General features: G+C 29.3%; 1 protein-coding gene across 1 annotated transcript in view; it reads left to right on the plus strand.

Annotated features, from left to right (window-relative positions):
• Positions 1-19,686, plus strand: part of LOC107441737 (agrin) — a 331,154-nt gene that overhangs the window by 34,491 nt on the left and 276,977 nt on the right. The window contains exon 2 of the mRNA XM_071183001.2: positions 7,290-7,325. Coding sequence (XP_071039102.2) covers positions 7,290-7,325 — 36 coding nt within the window. The remainder of the gene's footprint in view (positions 1-7,289; positions 7,326-19,686) is intronic.

Below are 19,686 nucleotides of genomic sequence, written 5' to 3' on the forward strand. Positions count from 1 at the left end.
TGTGAAAGATATTTCTTTAATAATTGTTCCACTAAGATTTAAATAATTCTAAATAAGTGAAAATTTGAAACATTATTGTTTAGTGAGCCGTGTTTAAAAGATTTTTTTAACGCGAAAAAAGACACCAGTGTTTCATACTTTATTTCAAAACTATAAGTTATTAAAGCGATAAACATTATATTTTTCACTTATTTTGACCTAAATCAATACAAAATAATGAGAAAAACAAGAAAAATAAGTAAAGAAAAAAAATTCTGCAACATAGGATTAAAGTAACTGAAAGTTACTATAAGTATAGTTAATTTAATACAATTTAACAATTAACTAAATGTAATAATGAAGTTTATGCTATTATATAATACTTTTTTGCAAATTTTTATTTAACAGTAAGCCTTAACAATAGCGATGAAATATAATTTAATACAACATTTAAAAGAAATAAGGATGTGAAGCTTTTTTTCCTTTTCTTATATTTAATTGATAAAAGAATTTAGAAGCTTGAAGAATCGAAAAAAATATCGAAAACGTGCCGCAGAAGAGTAATCGAAAAAAAACCTTGCAGGGATATAATCAATTTCTAAGAACGATTAATTTTAAAGGAGAAGGGGCTTCTTTTAGATTAACGAAATTTATAGGGAAACCATAAGTTCTTAAAGAAAAATAATTTCACCTAGTTTTATTTATTGGTGTTACAATTTAAAGTTATGGTGTTAGATTCTTTTAAAAAGAATATGCAGAATTCTAAATAAATCGCATCATACATTATGCTCAATGGAACTTTTGCATTCGTAACATTTTAAAAAGAAAGAAAAAAGCATATATATCTTCGATATCAATAAAACATCCGAGCCAGAGTCTGCTACGGATAAAGTCCTAAAGACAACTACTCTACGGTAAATCAACGGTGGTTAGGTCACCGATCTGTCACTGAGTCACCCCCCAAGGACCAGGGGGCCGGGAAAACATGGTTGGTAGGGCACTGGGCCCCCTTGTTGAAAAGTCGTGGGTTTGATCCTCACCCGCCGAAGACTCTCCGTGTAGAAAATGGTGACAAATGCATGTTAAATCTGTCGAGTCACAAAGTCCTCCATGTTCCCATGACAAATCAATACCTCTGGGGGTACTGATCCAAGAGCTCCGTTGTTTTCTGGATTGGAATAAAAATGACAAGGATACGGAGTTGAACATCGGTAGTTGTAAACCCAGAATTGGGTCGGCTCTTAACGACTGTTCAACGACGGTTATAAAAAAAAAATAAAGCACCAAAGCCAATGTTTACTACGAGTAAAATCGTAAAAACAACTACACTACGGTTAGTCTACGGTGGTTAGGCCACTGTCATTGTGTTGGATAAGAATTTTCCCTGCGGCAAGTTGAAATTCACCAAGCTTTATATTGGCGAGTACCGGCTTCTATTAAATGTAAGATGGCCAGAGCGCAACACTCCGTAATCTTACTTAATTTCTCACTCTTTTAACGATTATTTGCTACACGTGCTCTTACTTCTTAGCAATTATGATATGATTTTTAACATCGTATAAATAAAAATGTGTTTCGACTAATAGGACTATAAATGTTACATTCTTTCTTATAACAGCCGTTGAACAGCGTACCTAATTTTTGGGTTTACGACTACTAATGTTCAACTGCGTAGTCTTGTAATTTTGAATCCAATCCAGAAGACAAGGGTACTCCTGGATAAAGTGTTGGGAGAAACTTGCCTTCGAGGAGCACTTTTTTGATGGAATTAACCAGCATTTCCGTTACATGGAGAAGAAGATCACGAGAACCTCCCACGGTTAGCCTGACTGCAAGGAGACTCTAATCCATGATCCTTCTACCACTGAGAATATTGCATGTCAGCACTGTGGTCGGTGCAACACGGATGCGGATTCGTTTCGACTAGCCATCGCTGGGGATTCGAACCCGGTTCAACTGTTTGGAAGGCGAATGCTCTATCCCCTGAGTAATCGCGGTTTAGAGTTCCTATAGGACGAAAAATCAAAAGAAAAACAACATATAGAGACGCAAAAATAGGATTTTTTTTACAAAAAAAAGCTATAAGACTCCGCATATGTAACAAATTTTTTAAAGGAAAAAAAGATAAAAAAAAAACGCTTTATTGGCATTGTTAATTTTGCTAAAGATTGCAAAATATTTTTGCTTTGTTTTAAATCGCAAAATGGACATTTTGTGACTGTATATATTTCTTCAAAACTTTAGAGTCTGCTTATGCTTTATTTTCAACCTTGTGTAGGATATTCTTCATATAGGATATAATATCCTTAAAAATAAATAAACACCTTATAACGATTCTAACATCGGTCAAGGATGAAAGATACTTTTTTTTCCCTTTAAAACAAAAAATCGATATTTTGAGTCAGCCATATTTTTTAAAGTCTTGCAACTAACTTGTGTTTTGTGTTCAAAGGTGTAAGAACTTTCAGCGTCAATTATTATTAAAGAAAAATCAATTTCTACAGTATTAATGGAATAATAATAACATAAATAAAACGGATGTTGCTTTTGAAATGAAATACTCTTTTAAGACGTATTTACAAAATATCTATATATATATTTGGTGTTTTTATTTAATTTCATAAAGGTTTAAACTAATTATTATTTTTTTAAGATTTAAAAGAAGAAAAAAAATGTTTTCCAAAATATCGTTTGATAAAAAGTTTCTTCGAAGAAACCATCTAAATGTACCTTGTTATTCCAGAATTCGTGTTGAATTCTAAAGAGAGAAACTTTCTACTTTTCCAAAAGAAGAAACTTTCAACGAAATTTTATTTGTTGTCGAAACCACCAACCACAGTTTTGTATTTTTTTTCCAATAATCACTAACTAGATCGATAAAGTGTCTATTTAAGAACTTATGGAAAACTGTAATTTATTTCAAACTTAAATAATGTTGATTTGATGGGTGTATAGTGAACTAACGTTAGTGAAAATTAAAGGGTGGCAAAAGTAAAATTTTATCGATTTCAAAAAAAGCTTGAGAGACAATTTATCTTGAATGTTGAAGGATATCGACATTTTTCTTTATAGACATAAAAAGAACAAGTGGAAATAAATTGTATTGTTTGGAAAAGAACAAGTAGCCATTAAACTATACTGCATGCTTTAAATATTATAAGAATAAAACTATCTATACTCGATTTGTTACCAAAGTCAATATTTTAAATGGTTTTCTGTATAATGACCAATATAATCTTGATGGTAACCATCCATAATTCCATCATGAACCATTATATTTTTGATGGTAACAATCATAAGTGACGATCACTACAATGTAGGAATTATAACTGATTTATGAGGGTCCAACATGAGAATAGAAACTTGTTTTGATGGTTTAATCATGGAGAACCATCAGAAATTTCCATCATAGTTTCTTATAAATCAAATGTTTGAACGATCATGAACAACCATCATTCCAATGTAGGAAATCTGACATATTTTTTATGGATCAATATAAAAGAAAGGAAACTAAATTGTTTTTATGGTATATTCCTGAGAACTAACGAGAATTCCCTTTTAACCATCATGAAAATGCATAGTTGGAAAACTCATGAACCATCACAGATCACCATTGATTGTTGGTCCATGAGAATCAAACAACTTTTAATGGTTAACCATCATGGTATTAAAGTAGCATTTTGCAAAATGGAATGATGGAAGTTTGCTGGCATATCAAAAACCATGAACACAATATGGAAAATGTTGAGGATATTGACCATCAAATGATGTTGGACCAATGAGAATCACATTGAAACCAACATAAGCCATCAAAATGACTTGATTTGACCACCAAGAATTTTGACTTTGGTATTATATGGTGGGAAAATAGATAAGATGCTATTACTTTTTTGAATCAGAATTTTTATTAAACATATTTTTTCTACGTTTTTCATTATTTTGAGTTAATTTAGCTCAAAGTAAGTGAAACTATGTTATTTAGTATTTTAATATATTATTGAATAGGGGCAATATGCATAATCTTCCAAGCACGATCATTCCAAAGAATAAATTTACAAATTTGCAGCTCATTCGAGTTAAACGAAACAGCAATTTATTCATCACTAATTTTTTTTAATTTGAAGAATTAATTATTGATAAATATTTTGAATATGAACAAAAAAAAACTTTTTTCCAAACAACATTTTTGTTAAATTTCATGTTTCAGTACAAATATAATTTCAAATATCTCACAGATGTTTTTTGGAAAACATTAGATTTTTTTTATAATTAAAAAATACCAAAATATATTTTTGTTTGTGATTGAAGCGTCAGAAAAAATAGATAAAAGAGACACATGTGGCGCCTCTACAACAAAGAGCTAGGCCCATGTGGAAATATTAATAACAAAAGACAAGTAAAAAAAAATTTTTGTACCCTACCGATCGTCAAAATGAATTTTTTAAACTAATATCAGATAAAAACAAGTAATATAAAAGAAAATTAAAGTCAATTCTTACTTAGGGTCAACAAAGAAAACTTTTATTTTAGTTACTTTTTATTAAATATTCACAATTTTTTCTCCCATATAAAACTAAAATTAATGAATTAAATTTAATTAATGAATTAATATTTGAAAAAAACTGTACTAACATCAAGTGTCATCTACTACAAGTTAAAACAGAAATGTATTTGAAGTTGAGTGGATGAATGAAAAGTATTTTATTAAGGATTGAAAATTTAAACAAGATATATATAGGGAGAGTGTGAACTAATAGAAGGAATTGAAAAAAGCAGAGATTTTCAAAATTCACATGAAAATTAAGTTTGATAGAAAATATAAAGCAGAGGTTCTTAATTAAATATAGTATTTCTCATTGATAAATTATACTAATTGTTTTTATTGATATTTTTATTGATAGTTTATATTATTTTAAAAGCTCCATTTGTTAAAAACGCCGGAAAAAAGACGACAGTTTCTGTGCTTACATGATTGGTGACCATATTGAATACTCACCATACATGAATGCAGAAAACCAAAAGTGTTTGAACTATTAATTCGAAATGCATTCTGCGGTGATTTCATTCCTGCTACCACTATTGCTCAAGCATTGTTTTCCCTTTTTCTCGTTGGTAATTTATCTTTTATTTTCCAATTGTGTATTGTTTTCTTCATTCATTTCTGATGAATCTTGAGAATGAGTATCTATTTTTGAGAACTCAGAACACATCAACTTTTTTCAACCGTTATAACTTTGGAAGCAAATTAACAGCCTTTCTTTCCGCTGGGAATTGTTATGATTATAATTTATACATTACAGGGTTATGTACGGAATAGCATTTTGGGAAAAGGTTTCAGTTTTATTGGCACATACCCACTTTTTTGTCGACATTTTTTACGACTTTTTTGCATATATATGACTGAATTTCATTGATATAGTGTTAATTGTCTTCCTCAATGCAAATTCTAAAAGTGAATAATTCAAAATTTTACATGATTTTTGAGGGTTTTCTTTACCTTCTTAAGATTACGCGTATCTTTGAAACTGACTTAAAACAGCATTGGTTTTCGTTTGAAAAATTCAACTAGTTTTGCTGGTTTATCAGTAAAGGGCGTGGCTTATACGTGCAATTTTATGCTAATAATAATTCAGCAAATTAAATTTTGGAGTATTGCAAAAATAAAATTTAGGTGTAATTATATATATATATATATATATATATATATATATATATATATATATATATATATATATATACAAGAAAACACGAAGAAAGTGAAGAAAAACAATAAGTTTCAATTATTGCGCATAAGCTGCAAGTAAACAGAACTCATTAGATAAGTTCAAAATGAAGATAAAGAGAAGGAAAATTATAGACATATGAAAAAGTGGGGGGGGGGAATAATAATGAATTAAAAACAACTGGGGAAAGAAAGAAATATGGATGAAATGTTTTTAAAAAATCCGGAAAATAAAAGATATAATCTTTTTATCAGCCCACACGATTATATCCGCAAAAAAGAGTGCTTTCTGATATTGTATCAATATAGCCAAAGCAAAATATATCAATACAATAGTGTGAGGATCACTCAAAAAAAATATTTTTTAATTTTTTTTTATTACAAAAATTACAACAAATAAAATAGAACACAATAAGTAAAAATAGCACGTCAAAACAGAAAATAAAATAAAATAAAAATAAAAAACAGTATAAAACAAAATCTATAAGACAATTTTTTTTCTCAGTTGTTTGTTATTTTTTTTCATTATTATTTCCCCCCCCCCCCCATTTCATATGTCTATAATTTTCCTTTGTTTTATCTTCATTTTGAACTTATATATATATATATGTTACGGGCAATGTAATTATTTAGGTCAGTATTCATAATGCTTAGTTATTATGAATAATGACCATTAAAATTGGGCAATTTGATAAATTTGAATTACTATACGATAATTTCTCACATTGCCCGGTCATTATAAACAATGCCTAATTATTTACATTGCCCGTAATATAGTATATATATATATATATTGGTTGACTGCGTTAAATGGGCGAAGTTGTCGTCAGTGGTTTCAGAAGTTTAAAAACGCTAAGTTCGACGCGGAAGAAAAAGAACTCAGTGGAAGGCCGAAATTATACGAAGGTAAGGAATTTGAAGAATTATTGGAAGAAGATTAATCCCAAACGCATAAAAAACTTGCTCTTACACTGCAAGTGACTCAGCATGCAATTTCATATTGTTTAGAATTGTTGGGAATGACCCAAAAACAGGGAAGTTGAGTTTCATACTAACTGAAGCCAAGAAACATTGAACGTCAAGTTTGCATGGGAATTGATTTTACTATTTGGAAACACTTCAATGAGAAATCCTACCCCATCCGCCATATTCACCAGACCTTCCCCGTTGAGATTATCACCTATTCCGGTCTATAGCACATGATCTGCCTGGGCAGAAATTTACACCATTTGAAGAAACCAAGGAATGGCTCGATTCGTGCTCGAAAGATAGGGAATTCTTCCGACATGGTATCCGAATGCTCTCAGAAGGATAAGAAACAATACGCCGGAGAATACTTTGAATTAAAGATAATATACCCTTTTTTTCACAATAAGCTATTAATTTTTGATAGAAAGCGGCGGAAGATTATTGGTTCTCCCATTATATATATATATATATATCAATCAATCATTCTGAAATATTTTTACATTGTATTAATTAGTTAATACCTTTATAGAAAATAATGTATGCTTTGAAATTTATTAATTATAAATATTGTTCACTTTTTGTTGAAACTTCGATTTACGATTTTATATTTTTTTTTCAGATAAGCCTAGTAAAAACAAACCAGAAATTCCACAAAGTAAGTAAATATTTAGAATCAGTATATAATGTTCTATTCAATATATCGTTTGCAACTTGAAAGTAAATACATATAATCCAGAAAGTTTGGAAATATTTGTCAGATTCTGAGAAAGTCATTTATTTTGAGTTAGACATTTTGTATAATATAAAAATAAACTATCAGGTTTAAAACATTTAAACTGGGAATTTTTATATAAATTCCTGGGTAAAGTACTTCTATAATATCATTCCTCATGGTCAACTGTCACTTTCGATTTTTATTTATTTATTACTTATTATCTGCTATATACCGGAGGCTATGTTTTGTTTTTAACCTTATCTGAAACTTTCCCACACAATTAATAAGCTTCCAAATTGCTGTATAATAGAGCAGTAATTATTTTCTTTTCTTTTACCATTGTAATAACACATAAATATACCCGTGAACAGCTTTCAACATGGGCTATTACTATTATTTATATCAAAATATTAGAATACATAAAATAAATTAGTGAATTTCCTGCATCCTGCTAATCAAAAATCAACACTGTAAAAATTTTGCAACGTGAATGGAGGCATTATCTTGCTGAGAAATCTAACTTGGGTCATCAATTTTCTCTGCAAATGGTAAAAAATAATATCATCTAGATTCTTTTTGACTATCAGCAACCTCCATACAGCTTGGAGAGACCCTTACAAAAAAAATGAATTATTTTTGAGGTTGATACATGCAAAAGATACACCTGAGGTAGAAAATGAGGTTAATTTTCACAACAAAAAATAACCTCATTAATAAACTTCAATTTCAACATCATTTACACCTCGCAATATCAACCTCATATTTAAATCAGAAATAATTTTAATTCAGATCGAGTGAAATTATTCACGCATCAAATATATGTATTTGCTTGTAGTGTAGAAAAAAAATAATCAGAAATAATACCTCAAAAACAACCTCCCAAAGCTGGTTGCTCTAAAGTAGATTTCCATAAACCTCAATTGTGAATGAAACATCTTCCTGCACCTTGATTTTACACCTAGGGAGGCTGATCTTTTAAAGTTGTTTATCAAATCAACTTCGAATAAACCTCAAACCTCACTTGACGCCTCAAAACAACCACATGTAAACCTCAAAAATACTTTAAATTTTTGAAAGGAGATGCTAGGCTATGTTCCCTACCTTATCTAAAGCTATCCCACACAATTAATAATCTTCCACATCATTGTATAATAGCCCAAGTCAAAATTTCTGAGGATTTTTCATAAATGGATCAACATAATCATGATGGTAACTATTAACAATTCCATCCTAAACCATTATATTTTTGATAGTAACAAACATTAGTAACCATCACCCCAATAAAGGAAATCAAACTGATTAATGATGGTACAACACAAGAATAGTAACTTGTTTTGATGGTAATTTCCATTATAGTTTCTTAGAAATCAAATGTTGGAACGATCATGAACAATCATCATCCTATTGTAGAAATTCGGTCTGATTTATGATGGGCCAACATAAAAAAAACAAATGTTATTGATGGTATATTCCTGCTGAACCAACAAGAATTCCCATTAAACCATCATGGATATGTATAGCTGCGACCATCAGGGACCATCACAGATCATCATGGATTGTTGGTCCATGGGAATCAAACTTCTCTTGATGGTCAACCATCATAGTATTAAAGTAGAATTTTCCATCATGGAATTATAGAAGTTTGCTTCCATATAAAAAACCGCGAACGCATAATGGAAAATGATGGATGATGTTGACCATCAAATGATGTTGGCCCATCATGAATCGCACTGAAACCTACATAAACAATCAAAATGGTTTGTTGAGACCATCAAGACTTCTTAATAACTTTCATCATCGGCGGCTACTATTTTTTTATATCACAGTTTTAGTATGCATAAAATGAATTAGTGAATGAGAAAAAAAAACAAGTTCACCGAATGGACAGCAATGAAGTGAGAATTCTTCTGCTCAGGTGGTAAACTGTGTGTGGCATTTCTTCCTGGTCACGTGAAGGTTACCAATTACCCAAAAAACGCTAGAAAGCTAATTTACTGGCATCTGAAGTGATAATTGTGAAACCTTTAAACGATCGCCCCTTTCCGGTGTCATGTAGTTCAGGTGTAATACCAAAAATATGAAATTTCATTCTTGAGGCTCATTGTTACAGATTAAATTTTTCTCATTATCATCGTCACCGATCCACACGATGTTTTTTGTTATAGCTTGTCAAGATTTTTTGAATCATTTTGCGATGTTTTCTCACTCTCTACTTAGTTCGCATACAATAATGAAAAACATGTTTTTTTCATTGTGTCTACATTGCGCTGTCATGGAAGCAGAATCATTAAAAAATACACAGGTGTATAAAATTAAGAGAATTTGCAGACTTGACAGATTATCTCTAGAACTAATGAACCGATTTTAATGAAATTTGACATGTGCATACATTGGTACAATACAAAACAAATAACCATTCAACAATTGATATACACGTGTATGATCTTGCATAACACTCGTTGGTGTCGGAAGGTATGAAATTGTTACAGGAAAAGTCAGGCCAATTGCCACAGGAAATGATAAACTGCCTTATTTCAAGTATGAAATTAAGCATGCCTTGTATGTCTGTAAGAAGTGACCATATTCCCTATTAATCCATTTTTTTTTGTTTATTCTTCAACAGCTCTTTCATACCTCCCGACTCCAACAAGTGTTACGCACGATCATCGTGTGTATTAAAATTGTTGAATGGTTATTTATTTTCTATTGTATCAATTTATGTGCACATCAATTTTCATTAAAATCAGTCCTGTAGTTCTAGAGATAATTGGTCAAGTCTGAAAATTCTCTTAATTTCTTACACCAGTTTTTTTAGAGAAATTGAAAAAAAAATATTAATAAATGAAATCTTTAATTTTACTCGGATAGCTCATAGTTAAAGTGCCGGAGCAAATATGCGTGCTAGGAAAAAATATTCAGGCTAGGTTACTAAAAATTTAAAAAAAAGACTTCGTGTTCAACCGTCATAGGAAATTCCAAACATAAATACACTTATTCTTATGGAATTTAAATTTCAAGACAATTAAACTCTTATGCTGAAAACTTTTAGTTGCCAAACATCAATAATTATTTTTGACAACTTTTTTAAACGCAAATTTTCAGTTCTCCCACTGTATATTAATATCCTTCAAATAGAAGGATCATAATTTTGTTAAAAAATAATAAAAGAATTTTATGGCGAGAAGTCGGGCCCAAAGCAGCAAGATGCATTAAACGTACATAAACTTTGTGTATTTGTGTTCTCTTAAAAAGACTTAGATCAAATCCTGGGTGTATAGATAAAGAAAAAGTTAACGATAAAAAATATTTCCTCTAAGCTTAAGAAATTTAAATAAAACTAATTGGCAATCAAAAGTCCATTTTTAATTACCATTAATATGAATGTAAAAACTGATTTGTTGGTAACTGCTTTTTTATTTGAATACGCAGCCTTTTAGTTTTTCAACAGCGCACATTTTTTAAAAATAATTTTTTTTAAAATTTACTAATTATTTGCTTTTTAATGTATTATTTGCTGTTTTAAATGTATACATTCATTTAACGTTAAAATTTTTTTATGTCAAAGTTCGTCTCATTTCCGCGATTAAAATCTTCAAATATAATAATAAACTGGCAGACATTAAGACGTTTCAATTTCTAACACTAAGATGATTATTAATTGCGAATAAGTTTATCAAAATTGATAGTTTGTTTCATTATCCATCAAAAATGCTATTGAGCTAATTAGCATATTTGCTTTGTTAAAATTTTAGCATATGTCGTACTGAGCATTAAAATGATGAATTCATCACAATACCTATTTTTCGCAAATCTGAAAAAACAACGAAAAAAAAAAGACAACAACATTAAAACGTTTAAGATTTGAAAGTGTGAGCATGCAAGAGAGAAAAGTTTATATTATGAACAAACGGGTCCCAAAGCCCTTTATCAGCACTAAAAGGAGTCTGTTTACTGATCCAATAGATTGGAATAGTTGACAATCTTCGTTTTATTACGTTTCATAACTATGATTTTTTATTTGCATCTGTGCAATTAAATTTGCGATATGAATTAATAGCAATGGGACACCTGCTAGTTACGTAGAGTGAGTATCTTAATCCTGACTTGTTGTTGATACATGACACTTATTTACGTTAGCAACTATTCTTTCCATTCTATTTCGAGTGAGCCAAGCCCGCCAAGTATCCATTCTCTTAAATGAAACATTCTTAATTCTTTCACAAAGATTCTTTCTCAAAAATTTTAATTATTTCACTATAGATTTTCACAGAGATTTAACATAAAGACAGGCACGAAGCAATGTGGAACATACACAAACTAATTATTCATCGAAGATGCGAGGTACAAAAAACAAGAATAGATCGAGGTTACAATAAAATATAGAAATATATCTTTTATATTTTCATTTACTTATGTCTACATCGATTTAGACATACAATAAATTCTTTTATAAATGAAAAAAAAGTCTATATTAATAAATCTTTTCGTATTTATTCTTCTATAAGCTTATAAGGGCTAATGCATGTCACTTTTTACGTATATATACGACATTGTATAAGTATATATTCAACATTAAAATAAATATAAGGAGAAAAAAAATTATTAGAAATTCAAATTGTGAAAAGAAATCGTAATTTTTACTATTATATTAATGACGTAATTTTAACTATTATATTTAACTATTTTACGAAATGAACTTTTATCTTCAAAAACTCACAATATATTCTTAAAGGATAAGTATCTAATCGTTTCATATAACTAAAATAAAACAAATGGTCAAACGATTACGAAGAACTTCATAAATACAATTAAAATAATGAAACAAAACGATAATCTATATAATTAGAAGTTAAGATTTCTGCCGTAGCTTAGCGCTAAAATTATTATGTCCAGATTGTTGCCACTTTGGTTCTCTTTGAAAAACACGCAAGTAATAATGTATTTTTACGTACTCTAGCACTATAGTGGAAAATATTTATATTTTTCCCTGTGGTAAATACTTACATATTGTTTTAATTTTTGAGAGAACGATTTTGAATCTTAAAATTTAAATTTAATAATAAAATATTACTTCTCACTCTTCGATAGTTAAATTTTAATTCAGTTCAACATGATTGGGAAGTATATTTCAATGAGTATAAACTCAAGCATCGCATTATCATTTGTGAAAAATTCAAAGCATTATTCTTTTTTCTCAAACTGAATGTATTTTAACAAAAATGCAAACGATTTCTACTTATATTTACGGAGCATAATATCACGCAAACGACAATTTTTCAGAAATTTACTTTTGAATTATTTCATTTTTCATTCGATCATAAAAGAAATCTTTCAGGCGAAATTCTAAACTCAACTATAAAAGAGAGATCTTTAAACCTGAATGCAAAATATTAGAAAGAAATTGAGAAGATGTCGCTGTATAAAATTTCGAAGATAACATAATGGGAATATATTCTTTTCTTCAAAATAACATTATTCATGACTACTTGAAAGAAATTCGCGTAGTATAAATTTTCCAGAATAATTTTGTAGAACGTTACACTTGCCTAACTTTAGAGAAAATTTTACTCCAGTATATTTCGAACGTTATGTGGGGCAAAAAATCAAAATTTATTCATGCCCGAGTATGCCTCTTGAATATAAGCTATTTCATTTTATTTCACTGTTAGTATTCTTCCAAAGAAATTGTAGCAAAATCAAATGTGGACCAGCTTATGCTTGTTATGTTTCCGTATTTTGAAATGAAATATTAGCTTAAAGGTAAAATGTATGCTATTTTGCTTTTTTTTTGTTAAAGCATAGATTTCAGCTCGTGCTCTGAAATTCAATAATCTGAAATCTGAGAACTAAGCTTTGGGAAATATATGCATATAAAACGTATGTTCATGAAAAACTTTAAGTATATACAATCCCTGACTAAATTATTAGACTCACTATAAGATTCTATATAAAATCTTAATTATCAGGTGATACTCTATACAGCTTTATTGTTTTTACGAGACTAAGACCGGTTTGCACTTGTTTACGTTCGTGTATCAATGGGTTAAATCAGACAATATATAATATAAATTCGACAATTGGATAAATTAGACGATATATTATATAAATGCAGAATAATTATTATATCAAGTATTATATTAGTATATTATAATATATACACCAAATTATTAGACCCACTGTACTGTTTTACTAATGACGTTTTGCACGAGTTTAAATGCAGAACTCTTATATTTAAACATACATGTAATGGGTTTTTATTCAGGAGATTTTTTTATATACTTTCTGTTAGTATTTATTTTTAACGATTTGCATTGCAATGTTAACCAATTGATACACGAACGTAAGCAATTGCAAACTGCTGAAAGCTCCTTGGGATTGTTTATGTTCGTGTATCAATTAGTTAAATTAGACGATATATTATATTAATATAGAATAATTACTATATCAAGTATATATAGTATATTATAATATATACACCAAATTATTAGACCCACTGTAGTGCTTTAATAATGACATGTTTTGGAACGAGTTTAAATGCAGTACTCTCATATTTGAACATACAGCTAATGGATTTTTATTCAGGAGATTTTTTATATTCTTCCTATTTGTATTTATTTTTAACGTATTGCGTTACAATGTTAACCAATTGATACACGAGCGTAAACAAATGCAGCTTGGTTTCAGCAGCGTAAAAATAATAAAGCTGTATAGTATCACCTGATAATTAAGATTTCACATAGAATCTTACACACATAGAATACAGGGCGTCTAATAATTTGGCTAGGGACTGTATAGTTTACAAATTTTTTTTCTCCGTGTGTGAGTAAGAACGTTAAAAATAAATATTTAGAACTTAACCTATAATGGTTTTCAATAAACCAGTGCAAGGAGCTGAAGCGGTAAGATGTTACCTGATTAAAAACTTCATTCATTTGAAAAATATATTAAAAGGAAATAGCAGTAGACATGTTTTAAGAGCTCAATAACAAGAGCCCATTTTCAAGACTTGCCAGGCGTGAATGAAATGAAACAAGCGTGTTTTCTCTTGTTTCTTCTCTTTTACGTCTAGCAAGTCTTGAGAACATGTGCCTGTTTTTGAGCGCCTGAAACATGATGACTCTTATTTCCTATTTTTATATTTTTGAAGCGAATGTAGTTATTAATTAGATAGTACAGTCCCTGGACAAATTATTAGACGCACTCTAAGATTCTATGTAAAATATTAATTATCAGGTGATACTATACATACTTCCTATTCTTACGCAGCTGAAATCGGTTTGCGCTTGCTTACGTTCCTTTACAACTGGTTAACATTGTAATGCAATACGCAAAAAATAAATACAAATAGGATGTTTATAAAAATCTCCCGAATAATAACCCACTACATGTATGCTTGAACGTAAAAGTATTGCCTATAAACTCGTGCAAAACATGTAATTAATAAAAAACTACAGTAAATTTTAATTCTAAAAATTTAGTCTAATTATTATAATATATTAAATGTAATACCTGATATAATAAATATTCTATATTTATATAATCGTCTACTTTATCCAACCATCGAATTTTTATTATATATCGTCTAATTTAACCAATTAATACGCGAACGTAAACAAGTGTAAACCGGTTTCAGCCGCGTAAAATCAATAAAGCTGTGTAGTATCACCTGATAATTAAAATTTTAAACTAGTATCTTATAGTGCGTGTAATAATATGGCCTGGGACTGTATGTTTTTTGTTTGTTTATACAATGTGCAAAATAAATAGCTGTCAATTTAATTATAATACCGCCATGTTGTAAGAAGCTGATATAATCGTTCATGGATGTAACTTTAAAAGCTCTAATTAATTTAGGCAGACGATAAGAAGAAAAGAAATAGGACACATAGATAAACTATCGTGAAAAAAACATTCTCCCCCCCCCCCTGGATTTATATTCTTCACCCTAAGAACAGAGAGTGGGTAGTAGCAATCTAGAGGAGAATATGATCCTATCAGTTTAGTTAGGAGAGTGGCCAAAAGATTTTAGTTCTAAATGCTAATCCTACTTTGTTCCATATCTCGGGCATTATAAGTAGGGTGCTAAAATTTGTTCAAAGATACGGAAAGCCGCATAAATTATAATTGTCCGCATAATCACCGAATATCTGCTTAATTTTTATTCTTCAGAAAAATACTTTCCTTTATCTTAGTTGTTTTTACGTTATCGAGATTAGTCAGAGCGTAAGAAAACTGTCATTAAAAATACATTAGTTTATTGAGAAAAAATTGAAAGCTAAACCAGAAGTTAAACTGAAAACTTTTCTTTTTCATTAAAACAAAATTTATATATAGGCGTATTAATAATACATCACGTTGCTATTGCACTTAAAGATGTTTTCACATTTGTCGAAATAAATAGGACGGTTTTTAGACTTATAACGACAAGAACACTTACCTATAGATTAATGAGAGAATATATTACATATCGCACATTTAGTCTGATTTAATCCATTGTAATACGCTCTAGCAAATTGAGGGTGATTAAGTAATTTCTCACATTCTCTAATTGGCCTTAAGGAAGTAAATTTCTTTTTCATGAGCCTATAGAAACACCAAACAGAATAGAAGTTGCTGGAAACTTTACCATTGGTTTGAAAAATGATTGCTTTGAGAAATGATGGCGACGATTGTAAGATTTCCTCTAAATGACACCAATAATGATCCGTCTGATATTGATAGAATTTCAATTTTTTCACATTGTGCCCCATAACATGGAAATTTTAGGAACATGGAATTTGGAGTTACATGCCATGAGTTTAAAGATGTTAATCCAGTTTCATGGAAAAACTTTTTATTGTAATTTCAGTTAATAATTTGGTTGAAGGATATCAATAATGACCCGCCAGATTTCGACTATGGTTTCATTTTCCTTCACACTTAACTCAGTCTTACCTAACTATAACTGCATTTTGATAAATATTTTAAATATATGAACCGCAGTGGCCCAGGGAGTAGAGCATTCACCTCCCAAGGAGGTGATTCAGCTTCGAATTCTAGTGGTGGCTTGTTGATATGAATTCTGCTCCTGGCTCGCACCAACCATAGGGTTGACTTCAAGTGGTAGACGCATAATGGGTTAGAATCCCCTTGCCATTTAGCTAACCACCAGTGGTTAACTAATGCGTGTTAGTGCCTTCAAAAAGTCCTAAACGAAGGCTAGTTAGTCCCAATATTTAATCAAGGAGTTCCCTTGTGTTCTGGGTTGATTTAAAATTGCAAGGCTACGAAGTTGAGCCTTGATAGTCGTAAGCTCAGAATTGGGTTTGCTGTTCAACGCCAGTTTTAATGTATATATATATATATATATATATATATATATATATATATATATATATATATATATATATATATATATATATATATATATATATATATATATATATATATATATATATATATATATATATATATATATATATATATATATATATATATATATATATATATATATATATATATATATACATATATATATATATATATAACACAATAAATGAATACAAAAAGGACAAAAAGAAAAAAAAGTAGAAAATTAAGAAAAACAATAAGCTTTATTTACTGCGCATGAACTACAAGTATATAGAACTCATAAAATAAGTTTAAAAAGTCAAAAAAACATGGAAAAATTACAGAACAAAGAAAAAAGGGGGAAAATGAAAAATAATAATATAAATAGCAAGAAAGATATGATCGTGTGGGCTGATGAGATTGCATCTTTTTTCCTTATTTTGTTTTCTGGTATTTGAATAAGCTTTTCTTTTTTTGATGTATAAAATTTTTTTAAATGTTTTTTAAAACTAATTTTATTTCAATAATTTTTTTCTTCTGGATTAATAAGGATATATATATATATATATATATATATATATATATATATATATATATATATATATATACATCCTTAAGAACATTAGAATAGTTAACAGAAAACCATTTACCCAAGTTTATGATTACAATATATTTATTAAATTATAACTATTCCATTCAAGCAGATGAATAAAGTCATTATTTTGACTATATTAGTTACTTTTCTCAAGTATCTATTTCTCACATCAGCACTTCCGTTTCCACAATCAAAAAGGAACATCATTTTATTATTTGGAAGAAAAAACAATTCTTTCTCTTTGTATTAAAGAGATAATCTTTATTGAAGAGCAGGTTTAAGGACTCCTTAGTCATTTTTCTTCATATGCCTCGTTTTCACGTATTTTAGGAGAATTTTTATCGCGCAATAAATGATTAATAAGGAGAATAAAAAAACTTTCATCACAATAATGATATGAATAATTTATGAAATATTTAGTCTGTTGGGAGATATTTTGGGTCGTAAACACTCATCATTCTAAGTAAACAAAAAAAGTCAATTAAAGCTAGTATCTATTTCAATCGAAAAAAGGTGAATAAATTATTTTTTAGTGCAGAACTATGAAACAATATTCTCTTGTATGTAGGATTTTATATAATGTAATTATCCCTCTATACTCATAAGAAATAATTAATAAGACATAATTTATGGAAATTAGTCAGTCAGAATAAAACTTATCGGGTGAATTTTTTTTTCTAGAAAATCTAATTAAAATGGATTGTTTATTTTGTTGTGAGATTGATCTGTGTTTTGTGGAAGGTTTCTATTGAAATATCTTAACTCATTATAGTCAATTTGAACAAAAAAAGCAGCCAGTTCTTTTTTAATGATTTTTTTTCCTTTCAATTTTGTACCATCTTTATAAAACCTGTTAACAATGATGAACATGCAATATATAACTTTTAATTCCAAAGTATAATCATGAAAAATTTTAAAATTTTTTTTATTTGGTTGCTAGCAGAGGCAAATATATATTAAACATTAATGAAAGAGCTAAAAACACAACTGTGGAAATTTAAAGAAAGAAACACGGACGGAGGCGATCAAGATTACCCACGCCACACATACACGTTCATAGGGTGGGTCATATTGACACATCACGCACAACAGAGGACAACACACATCCATGCCCTAAGCAGGATTCGAACCCGCGGCTATTTTCTTCCCAGTCAGGTACGCTAACCACTTGGCCACCTGGATGGCTACTTCTAAAGGTAAACAAGTATTAACAATGAACATTATCAAAGTTCATAATTCACCTGTGATTAACTGTAACTGCAAACTCAAAAACTGTAAGTGCAGTATCTTTGCACAAAAACTGTAGTTTGATTCACTATAAGAGCAGGCGGAAAAAACTGAGAAAACTTGTAGAAACGATCATTCTCAAAAATTGGAGTATGCTATCCTTGCTAAAAATTTAACGGACGACTAAATATCAATTCCGGTCTTTTGCATTATTCGCCTAAGTATCTGGATTTATCGTTCTTTTTAAATGTTTAGAATGAATTTTCAAAACAAGAAGTTCTACATTTAATTGAAATGTTGTTCTAATTTATGTTTAACTGAAAATACCATAAATTATATTGCTTTAAAACATAAAGTTATTTGCCTAGTTTAAAAAGATTTATTTTCAAACAATAAAAAAAATTTTTTTTTTAAATTATATAAATTTATTTAAGACAAATTTTAAAAACAGACTGACATTTATAAAGTAATGAAGGACAGGTTTATTACTGAGGCTACTAATATGGGAATATCCATTTTCAAGACTTGTAGTCTTCTCATGTTGTAGTCTCTCATGTGAATATCATCTCAGATTCGTCTTAAGATCAGATTCGTCTCTTTGTGCTACCTGCATGTATGGTAAACACATTAATGTTTTTTAAGAGTTGCATACAAGCATTCTAAATTAATGATTCTTGTTTTCTGTTGTATCGAAAAAATAACTTTGACTTTTATATGTATCTTATCTTACTGTAATTAAAAATTGGAATGTTGTGTGTAAAAAGGTGGCAGTTACTTTACAGTTACTCTTCTCCTGGTGGGAAGAGGAATCAAGAACAAAGAATTATGCATGGTGTTTAAACATTGTGCAATTTTGCATAGTGCAGTTTATGCATGGTGCTACCGCTTCCCAAACCAATTGTTTTTGAAAAAAAAATGGAAAAAATCAGCAAATTTTTTTTATTTCATTCATAAATACAAGGAACTAAAACAAATAAGCAAGTTCTAAGTCGAAATTTTAAATTTTTCTTATGTGTCAAAATATTTAATTTACCATCAGTTTACTATCCCAAATTATCTCGGGCAAATGAAAAAAATTAAATATTAGTCTTTGTATTATGGTCACATCTTCATCATCTGAAAAATCATCTGCATTACTTTCACTTTAGC

This window comes from Parasteatoda tepidariorum, chromosome 7, assembly GCF_982258835.1.
Source record: "Parasteatoda tepidariorum strain Cologne lab strain chromosome 7, Ptep-v5.0, whole genome shotgun sequence".
NCBI classification, from domain to species: Eukaryota; Metazoa; Arthropoda; class Arachnida; order Araneae; family Theridiidae; genus Parasteatoda; species Parasteatoda tepidariorum.